Source organism: Morone saxatilis, unplaced genomic scaffold, assembly GCF_004916995.1.
Source record: "Morone saxatilis isolate NCDOM2014 unplaced genomic scaffold, NCSU_SB_2.0 Contig7, whole genome shotgun sequence".
Taxonomy (NCBI): domain Eukaryota; kingdom Metazoa; phylum Chordata; class Actinopteri; family Moronidae; genus Morone; species Morone saxatilis.
Window position 1 is genome coordinate 20,483,336 of NW_023340246.1, and position 11,361 is coordinate 20,494,696.

Consider the following 11,361-nt stretch of genomic DNA (forward strand, 5'->3'; position numbering starts at 1 on the left):
TTTCAAATAGAGCAGGTCTAGTCAGTCAACTGTAGACTTTATCTGTCTATCCATCTCTTTCAATCCTTTTATAAACCCTGTGATGAGCGATAAATCCCTTCTATGGTCGGGGGTAGGTGGGGGAGGCAGACGCACACCTTTCCAACTCACCCATGTCCACCCCAATCCCTCCCAAAGCCACGCAGTGAGAAACACTAAGTCCCCGTTAAGGAGAACAAAACAAAAGACAGCAGAGAAAAGCTGCTGCGTAAACCCAACAGACACAAACCAATGAAGAGCAGACATGAAGTATAATACTGGAGACAGATAGATGAGGGTGTGTTTGGAATATCATTTATCTGGCCAGGGTGTCTGCAAGTTTCAAAAAGAAACTAAAAGAATTTAGGACTGTTTGAGATCTGTAATGCTGGCTGGAAGTTAATTAGAAAACGAAGAAGTTTTAAAAACTAGAGCTGTCAAAGCCAGTCTACTTGTCTGATCATAGCTGTTGAAGTTATTAAACTACTTGGGCAAAAAATGGCACTGAGAATTTACTTAAAGCAACAATATGTAACGTTTCAATAAAGTAAATCCGTCTTCAAATGAAAGTTGATCTAATAAGTAATAAAAATGCACGGAACAGTGAGACGTTTTGCCAAAACTGTTTTACTTGCCGCGGTACGACCGGTAGCATACGGTGGCTAATGCTATTGTTGGATAGCCATTTCACTGGCCTGAATGTATTGAGATACAGATGATAAAGCAGATTTCTGACATTTGGCTGTATAAATAAAATTTACTTCACATTATTAATAACATGTACTTGTAAGTGTTCAGCAAAAAGTTATACCGGCTCGCTTTAAGGGACATTAAGTCTGTGTTAAGCAAATATTGCATACTTATTACTAATAAAGCTGAGACTATTAATCTTAAATTCAAACAGCTTTTTCAAGTGGGGAAGAAATTAAATATTTAAGATCCCCTCCAGACATGTATTCAGACATATGTACAAATAGTCTGCTTGGAATGTGTGTCTGATGTGTTTTTTCTGGAAAAAAAACAAAGTATAAAAATGTCGTTAAAATCCCTAAAAAAAGCATCTACTCATTGTACCTCATTAAAAATTCAAGAATCTCTGAATTCTAATTGTGTTCATTTCTAAAGTGTGGACACAGACTGTTGTCCACTCTCTGTGTAAGTGCACTGAAAATGGACTCTAGCTGTTGTTAATATAGTACAGGGATAATAGAAGTTAGGGATGTCACACAAAGGTAGAAGTTTAAATTGACTTTTTTTCTAATTAATTTGTACACAACAAACTTAAGTTTAACTAACTAAAGCTATTAGAGGTGTTAAGGCAGTTACTTTACAAAGTCTGCAAACAAACTTATTTTTATCCATAATTGTGCCATATGTGGAACCCAAAATAATAGGTACAATAAATACTTTCCTTCTTATATACGGTTTCATTATTGTCCATTCTGCATGGCTCGCAAAAGCAAAAAAGTAAATGTAAACTTCTGCCTTTTACATCCTGAACTTCTATTGTCACTGCAGTATTAAAAACATCTGCTACTACAAAACATAACTGACAGCGGGGAGAGGCTGGTGAAGAAACCAAATGGACACTAACAACAAACATCATTGGTGTCTGAGAGATGTTGGTTTTGTGTGAGTTTTTAATACAATTCATTGATTATCTAACTCCACCCTATGGCTGCTTGCAATAACAGCTCACAGTGAATGAGCTATGATTGAAATAATACACTAATGCTGGTAAACCCAATAAAAACATTGGGTCAGGGAGATGACTCTGCTCCATTTTGGGCGAAATAAACTTGCTTCAATAGCTAGTGAGGGGCATTCATGTTCAGATGGAAACTCATTGTTGCTTCAGTCACTTCCCGTACTGGGATTGGAAACTGGCATTCATCCACTGGCATGCAGCACAATACAACTGCATTACTCCATCTGATGGGAGTTCACTGTTGTGTTTGACTACTGATGCAGATGTCCTGGTGGCCCAGTTTCCAAATCGCTGTTACCAACTAGCTGTTCTACATCCCCTTTCTCACATGGGATGGGATGGGACTTATTACAAGCTCTAAGCTATAAAAACACTACTTGGTTTATGACCTCTCTTTGCACTACAGACTATGCTGCAATGGTGTAAAAATACTTCAGGAATGGTCAATGTTTTTACACATTATCTAGTGTGATAAGACAATGATACTGTAAGATCATAATGGGTTTCTCCTCTTGACTGTTTCACTGTTGTGATCTCAGTTGGCTTCATTTTCACAACAGTCAGGGGTATAAAGATTCATATTACAAGCTGGCTGAATAAAGTCTTACTTTGTTGAATTCAGTTCACTAACAGTAGGCACAGTGGTGTCTCTCAGTCTTTGTCATAATGTGCTGATAAGCCATACTTTATACCAAACAGTAGTAATGTAATGCAGTACACTGAAAAACATTCAGTAATTCTCTTTGCAAAATACACTGGAAAGGTTAATTAAATGTTATGGTGACCTAGAACTAGAGGACTTTTTAGAGATTATAAGCTTAGACCAATGTATCAAAGCTGATATTGAACTTTCATTATAAATCAAGAGATCAGCCAGCATCATCCACCTCTGATAGGACTGATATGATGCAGTTTGTTTAGCTAATAGGAGTCCATGCCCATAGTTTTTAATTACTGTAATTTGCTAAGCCCATGTTTCATCCTGCATTATCATGCAGATTTTAAATCAGGCCAGTCACAATTCTAGGTTATCACATACTACATTTTGGAAGTTTAAGAGGACATTTGGGTACTTTTTAAGCTAACAGGGACAAGAAAAGCTTGGAGAGATTAAAATGTTCTGAGTTTTTTAAAGACTTAGACAATGCCATGACAACTGGGCAAAAACTAGACTAACTAAATCTGCTGAGGAAGATTATAAATGGACACCATGGTCAGATATTTCTGTCAACATCAGTCTAATCTAATTTCCAAGATAAAACAAGTTTTAAAAATGACCAAACACTGGCTAGGAGCTTAAGTGGAATCAAACTGCAGGCGCAAGATGGATGACCAAGTGTTTGTAAAGAAACCTACAGCATAAAAATGGGGCATCTAGGCTAGTATCTGGAGACACAGACACAAGTTGACATTTCTCATATATCTCTGTCACAGCTGGAATACTCATGAACACTGTTTAAAGAGCATTTCAACAACCTAAGTGGGAATGTCCATCAAGATAATATATCACATATCTTCTCCACATCATGCAGGCCTGCTGTTCTGCCAAGACACAAAAAGCAAAGGCTCAAGGGGTCCAAGGAACAAATATGGATCCAAAGCCTCGACCTAGAAAAAACTAGGTCATTACAGACTGATGCCACGTTGAATTGTGAGGGTTTGCATTGAAGGACATATTCCAGTCCTCTTGTCTATCTTGTTTGTCCTTTTAGGGTTGTCCAGTTTTCTTATTTTTTAACCTCGTACACCCGTAGCCCTTTCTTGGCCAGCTGTGAAATGACAAATTGTAGCCGGCTGGTTTTATACCCTCCAGTCCATTCTGCAGTGCCAACAACAGTGATTTTAATTCTATGGTGCCAAGCAGTAACCTGGAAAAACAGAAAAGACTTTCCATCTCCATAAATTACCATGTCACACCAGGAAGTGCCCTATCATGCTCCTCTAGTATTATGTTAGAAACCATTCCTCCAATTCATTTGTACTCTCTGTTGCTGGGTGAATGACAGCCTATATTTTGGCCGGAGCTTTTTGTTCTGTATGCCAACCCTTTCACTCCCCTCCTCATCCATGCCATGACCTATGTTATCCTCCTGTTTTTCTTCTCTCAATATCTCTTTCTCTCGGTCTTAAAACCTATTGTACTTCTCCTCCTCCAGGCGCAGAGAAAATGTGAATTGCGATAGATTCACAGTTAGCAACTTAATTAGAGGCCTTAAATCATGGCTGCCTTCCACTGCCTTAGGTAAGGTCTGAGGAGAGCTGCACTGAGTGTGAATGTGTGTGTGTTTGTTTGCTTTAAAAAAAAAAAAAATCTCTGGGTACCCTGAATGCCAGATTTTTCCTTGTTGTTAAAAAGTGCTTCAAGGCAGTGAGGCAGTGTTACCTCCAATACCACGATTGTGTGTCTGCTGTATGTACATGTGTATATACTGTGGCCATTTATAACAATATATAAGGGTTCTTCTCTTACACATTGTCCCCCTAGAGCCAGTCCTAGCATATTCTGTTGGGTGCAATTTGCAACTTCCCTGCTAGATGACACTAAATCCTACACACTAGTCCTCTACAATAGTAGAGTATTATATTGGTATTGCCTCATAAATACAGTATTGGTTGGGCTCTATAACTCACCATAAAGTGCTAATTACACCTTTTTTTTTTAGCTTGTCCTAAATCCCCTGCCATAAGCCTAACAATGGTTAAAACTCTACCGGTAACTTCCAAAAAAGCAACATAAAGTGCCCAAATAATAATATTATTAGTTTTATTAGTATTATATTATTACTAAATGTGTGGAAAGTCTATTGCTGGAATGCAACACTGTTACTCTGCAATACATTCCAAGATGATGTATTTTGCTTAGGCTGTAGACAACACTGTCTCAGGTGAAAAACAAATATCTGGTTTCTGGTATCTGGTATCTTCTATGCTGATGACACTCAAGTCAGCTTGTTGCTGTCTTTCCTGTGGCACTAATGGTTTTATTCTACTGTTGCACTTAATAGCTGTAGCTCTAAATGAAAACACAATCCAGCTGCCTTAAATGTTAACAAACCGTCATCAGCCTTTTCTAGGTACACAATTTCCACATACACACTGGATTAACAAGTTAATTTTCATATCACATCTACAAGAAAAGGCTTGTTGGCAGAGTAGCACTTCTCAGGGTCACACAGTATGACAACTAGGCTTTACTAATAGAGCCATTCTCCATTTTGGCCTATTAATCAAACTGCAAGACCCCAAGAGCTCAGGATTGATTGCCTCAGCTTAGAGCCTGTAGCTGAAGGAGCAAATTGTCCCAAACGGACATTTTTTAACATTTCTTCTATGAGATAAGAAAAGTGAGCAGGGGCTAAAGATTAAGTTTTAACTTTGCAGTGTAATTAAGATGATGACATTGCTTTCAGCAGCAGTTTGTCTGGGAAGCAGATATTTTCTTTGAGTTACTATGCTCTAAGAGAGATCATATCCAAGAATCCCAAAAGGTTCAAACCTTCAGTCTCAGTAAACAGTGCCAAACCTCACTAATACACACCTGATTGCTGATTATTATATTACAACTTTCTTTGTCATTTGTAATTTAACAAAAGTCTTCAATTTATGGGTTTTATTGTGAAAAAATGTTTTAGTGGGTGTGTATGTATGTGTGGGATACCATTATGTGTGTAAAAAGAAATGAAAAGCTAATTTTAGGGTGGAGCACAGATCTTGGGAGCACGCGTCGAGAGTACGGACGGCGCATGTCAGCGACACACAGCAGCACAAGCACAGCAGAAACACACACCCACAATGGCTCATCCCATTAATGCCAGTCAGTATGCAGTGCAGTGGGAGTGATTTGCAAGAGCTTTATCAGTCTGAATGTTAATAGAAGAGCTATGGGACATACTGGCTGAAGCAGATAACGACTGGGTTACTAGTGTGTGTGTGTTTGTGTGAAGAAGTGAGAGAAAAAGAGTGTCAGAGAAAACCGGGGAAGAGTTGGTAAAGTGCTGCTATGGCTTCCAGTGTTAAAGCACAGCAACTTCATATTGTAGGAAACCACATATGTACAGTGTATGGCTGCAGGCAGAACTTAAGCAAGTGTTCTGTTGTATTTCCAGGATTGCTCTGTTTCACAACTACTAAACTAATGTTTCCATTACTTTATATATTAGGGTAGAGCAATTACATATGGTTAAAAATATTTTAATTTACAACATTTCTGTTAATCTTTTTCGGGCTAAAATTGTTCTTTTTTTGATATATTTATTAAATATCCCAATTATGGCCTGATTTTGCCAAAACCTTTTGTTTTTCTGACTTATAATACATTTATTCATCATGATGAAAAAGGGAAATTACATTACTGACAGGCAGCAGAAAAAGCAGAAAAAACCCATTTCTGAGTAAAAATAATCTATCCAACTTTTAATGAGCTTATATTGTTTGTTTATTCTCTGTTAATTCCTTTTTGTTCAGAATGTTTAGAACTAATCCAAATCTTTTCATCCAAACCACCAAATAATTTGATTGATTGTACAATTGAATACCGGTATGTCCTCACCAACAGTTGTACGAGACAAGCTTTAACGTTCATTTAATAGAATATTTCACCGGCAGACAGCTTGACTGTTCCGGAGATGCAATTTTTTGCCTCTGTAAATATTTAATTCAAGTTATCAAAAGGTAAATTCATGGACAAATGTCCCTTTATCCATCTGGCTGCAGTGCCACCAGAATTTGTGGCAGATCAATTGGACAATTCAATCGGATCTCAGCAGCATTTTCCGCTCAGTTAGTGGCAATCAATGGGTTTATGCACAAAGCAAGAGAAAAGGGGGGAAGTGAGGGTGGGGGGAAATATCAGTTCAGGGCCAGCCTGTGATCCTTGATGAGGTACCATACCCATGATTTATCCGACATCGCAAGTGGCCAAGTTAAGGCTGTTTCAAGTGTCTCCTGAAGATAAATCAACTGCACATCAAGACAAGATTTCCCACTGACCACCCTGATGAATAATTCTATGAAGATTTCTTTTGAACTTCTATCATTACTAATTCAGAGTGCTTTCATAAACATGCACACTGCTTTATCCTGGTTTGTTACTGGTCTTTCATGGATGAGCAGTCTGGTGACCGTTTGGGCTTATTAGTGCATGAATTTCCATTAAATCTCTTAGCATGAATCCAATTTCCTGTTCTCTGTTCTGTTCAACATCACTTGATTCCAGCACATCAAAAGAATTCCCAGACCAGTGTGAACTCTTGTTACAAATACAGTCCACTTTTCAAACCAATTCAAGTGTTTAACTTAAGATAAAGAAAGAAAACAAACAAAGGGGAAAAGATGATGGAAACTATATTCAGATCTATTCGACCTGGCCTGTTTTTATGTTTATTTAAAGAGTGCCTTAACTTTAAGTGAACCTTTTTTTTCACCTTTCACCTTTCACCTTACACCTTACTGCATTGATGTTCAGGTATGCTATTCAGTATGGTTACAGGTACAACAAAGCACAGTTCAAACCTATAAGTGATTCTGATAGGTGGTGTAAGTGTGGTTACAGGCGAAACAGGGTTGGAACTTTAAACCAGACCGGGCAGCAAAATACTGTAGCTTACACACACTAGTTTTAAATTACTCTTTAAAAAGCCAACTGACAGCTAAAGAAGCAGATCTGATAAGGTGACAACCACATAGGACATTTGGTTCCTATAATACTAACAAACAAGTCTGTAGTGGATCACCAGGGTTGTCTTTTTACAGGCAAAACTCAAAAGCTCTTCAAGCTGTTGGGGCTTGTATTTACAAGAGGATTAAGTCCTTTCAGATGATGTTATTCTGCACTATGTTCAATTCAAAGTGTTCATCTTTAGAAAAGAACTAAAAACATGTAGAGACGTCAACAAAAACTTTGTTGAACCTTTGACTCATATTTATTTATCTGTAAACCCACATCTTGAGTGTAAAAAGAAGCTAAGAAAGGAAATCACATTTATGGCAACTGAGCAAACAAGGTTTATTTGGTTTAGGAGCAGTAACACATTTTAAACTGTGGCCTTGTTTCTTGTGGCGTCTCTTGGGTTTTTTAGATAGCTGCAGGGTAGAGTGATAAAAAACTGCAGTGAGGGACTATAGAGAACAAGGCCATGGAGTGGAGTGGACCTACAATATCATGTCCTAAAACAGAAGAAGATACTGGGTCACTCATGGCAAGATGGATGGACTGAGGAAGGACGGAGAGGGAATACAGGAAAGTGGGATGTGCAAAAAATTTCGCATTGTGGGATGTTTAAAAATGAAGGAGAAGAAAGAAATTGAGAGTGAAAGAGGGAGAGGGGAGCAATAAAGATGAAGGCAGAGATGATAATTGGACCTAATTTGCAAGTGTGTCTGTGTGTGTTTTACAGATTTATTCTGCTTCAATATGGGTCAAGGTTATGTAGTTAGTCTAACAACACTGATGTTTCTTCTCAACTATTCTCAGCTGTTTCTGTTTAACCTGCATCCAGCGAATAAAACATATTCTGGGAGACAGTGACAGTGAGAGAGGAGAAAGTGTTTCATTTCCGAACTGTGTGTTTGTTGTCTAGTCTACATTTGAATGAGAATAGGAGGTTTGTGATGTATAGCACTTAATGTAGGTGTGTTACATTGATAGCTAACTGTAGGCTAAATGCAAGTACCCAACTAGAATAATCAGTACAGCCTAATTTTGGGAGAAAGGTGTTATATGACCACAGGTATATACTGATGATACCTGTTAAATAGTTATGAATGGATATTAAGTCTGTGGTAAACAACTAGGTTTGGGTTTACGTTTTATAGATTATACTATATCCTCAGTTTATCATTTAATCCTGGTACAATTTTTGGCATATTACTTGAACAAGACAATAAACCAAAATATCCTGAGAGCAAAAATACAGAAAAATATAAACATCCTGTCTTGCTGTGTGTGTGTTGTGTGACTGGATGAATATATTGGCTATATTGGAGTCTGTTACCGGTTGTTCTTTTCGGGTAATTTTTGTCTTTTTATTTAGCTAATTCAATGGTCTGCCTCTGAAGAACGAGAGCTGCTGCTCAGTGACAGACGTTCAGTGGCACAGCACACACACTGAGCCAAAGAACGAGTGAGAGGAAAAACTGCTGTAGAGACAGAATAATTTCACATCTATCTCAGTGGATTGGGGTTTATTTTGACCAGTTCGACAACAAGGAATACAGTAATATGGTGATTTACAGCGGCTCCTACCAGGACTCTGACTCTGGGGAGGACAAAGACACGGTGGGGACAGGCTGGAGCAGGAGAGCCATCAAGCAGGAGAGGAGAGAGAGGGAGGTCGAGCATCAGCGAGGAAGCAACAGCGTTTAGAGCCAGAGCATTAACATATCTAACACTGTTAGACACCAGAGTCGTCGATTGTTGAAACAGGAAAGACTATTTTGGTGAGTTTTGTTTTGCTTCTGTTGATGAGTTAGAGAAGGTATACGGTTGTATTTTTTCTTTCTTGACATCCTGAGTTTATTTTGTTCATGAGGTAAGAGAGCTTGCTGCACGTAGTGAACTGGCCACTCATCTCTCAGCTGAAACTGGCGGTGTTGGACATATAACATATCTCCCAACCTACTGGATGTTTTAAACTTGTTTTCACTTGAGCTGGATTCTGGTGCCACCTTGGACTTTCATGAAGCTTATAAGTGATTGTTCCAGTTCACCATATTGTAAATACCATACGCTGATGCATGCATAACTGCCAATTTAGGCAACAGCGCAGCAGGTCTAAATTTTGCTCCAACAAAGTCATTTCCAGGAATCGGTACATGGAAGTGAAAAACATGCATTTAAACAAATTACTGGCTTCTTTTAGATATGTGACTCGTCTTTTGATGTTATACAAGAAGAAAACTTTCAGCCAGAAATAGGAGTTTAAGTTCTGTGCTCAGTGGGGCATCCGCCACTGTGGTGCTGGGTGTATGTGTTACTGTAACGTGTGCATGGTAATATGTGTGTGCGCAGGGATGTTGGCGGTGTGTGTGCTTCCAAGCTATCATAGCTCAGTCATGCAGGTAAAGTCATCATCACTGGCAATCTGCTCAAGCCTCCAGGGGATCACGCATGCGCACACTCATATGTGCATGCACATGAACACACACAAACACACACTCGCACACACACTTGCAGAGTTTCTCCCTGGGGTGTTTCTTACTCCAGAGAGGAACATAAGGGGGGGGGGCAGAGTCCATTCACCCATACAGACAGAAAGAAAATTAATTTGTCACAGCACATTTATCGTCAGGACAACCTGCCTTTTAATTAACGGCTGACAAACAGCAGAGAGTCGAGTCTCTCTCTGGGGAGAGAGAGATAGAAAGAAAATTGAGGAGAAAGAAAGTGCTCCCCTCATCACTTGTGATTGACAGAGGAACTGGAGTGCAAGGGTGGCAGACCTAGAAAACGTTCTTTATGGTTCCCGTGTTGTTGAAGTCAGATACTGATATTATTATTAGACCCTAAAAGCTGATACTGTGTGCTATCTTAGCTTAGAAAAATAATGATGTAATATAATAAGTACGTTGTCATTTATATTATTATTTGTTTGTGTAGGTGTATTCAAAGTATGGTTTAGTTTAGGCAACTACAACTACTTTGTTAAGATTGACATCATGGTAAGAGCACACAGCAGTGACTGTTGGTAGAAGCTTGGATGAAATAAAATTGGCAGACATCACGTGAGATCTAGGTAATCTTAACATTTTAAAACATAGTTAAATGTCAGCACTTGAATGCCAAATTACTGCAGATAAAAAACCCAGTCCCTCGGTATGTACAACCGCTAGAAGAAGAGTCTGTTTTCACTATTATATGGATCAATTCACATTTAAATATATGATCACACAGGCTGAATCCAAAAATCCAATCCAAAATCTATCTCCATCATTAACTCTCATGTGTTTCTGCTTGTGTGTGTGGCAGTTAAACATATGGGTAGCCCTTTGACAGTATGTCGCAGTGTGTTAATAAAGGCTGACTGTGGCCTAAAACATTGTCAGACAGTTCTCAGAAACTTTTGTTTTGTCTTTTAAGTGCTACTTTAGTTTCAGAGCCAGCGGCTGGCATGTAGTCCTGGATGATAAACCAAACAGCGTCTGCCTGACAAGCCCCGTTCTGTCATGTAAAGCTAAAACATCTCAGCTTCGTGTGCGAGAGTGGAATAGAAAGAGCTTGTGTTCACCCGACTCACATCAAGCCTCAGACCAAAGAGCTCTTTAAAGTATCGAGCCATAAAAACAGACCTGCTGCCTCAAATACCACCAGAGTGGACTGCTGTGAGAGAAAGACTGAGTGAGTGTGTGTGTGTGTGTTCTACCTCTTGAGGTTAAGCAGGCCCCAGGGGATGCCGGTGGGCGTTTTGAAGGCTGGCAGCAGCTTTTCACCCAGCTCCACCGCCTTTCTACGGAATACCTGAGAGAGAAAGAAAGACAGCATCTCATTTACAAGATGTTCCTCCTTGCAGAAAAAGGCTTTCACATTTCCATGGCCAACCCTTGAGGAAGACACCGCACCCAACAAAGGAAATAAAATCACTGTCTGCAGCACACACTGAGCATTTGTACACAGCAACAACATTCAGTATAAGACCCAT

At 39.1% G+C, this 11,361-nt stretch overlaps 1 protein-coding gene across 1 annotated transcript in view; it reads right to left on the bottom strand.

Moving 5' to 3' along the window:
- Nucleotides 1-11,361, bottom strand: part of man1a1 (mannosidase, alpha, class 1A, member 1) — a gene marked incomplete at its 3' end in the record, with an annotated part of 72,441 nt that overhangs the window by 19,348 nt on the left and 41,732 nt on the right. The window contains 1 exon segment of the mRNA XM_035679190.1: nucleotides 11,086-11,180. Within this exon segment, the coding sequence (XP_035535083.1) occupies nucleotides 11,086-11,180 (95 nt within the window).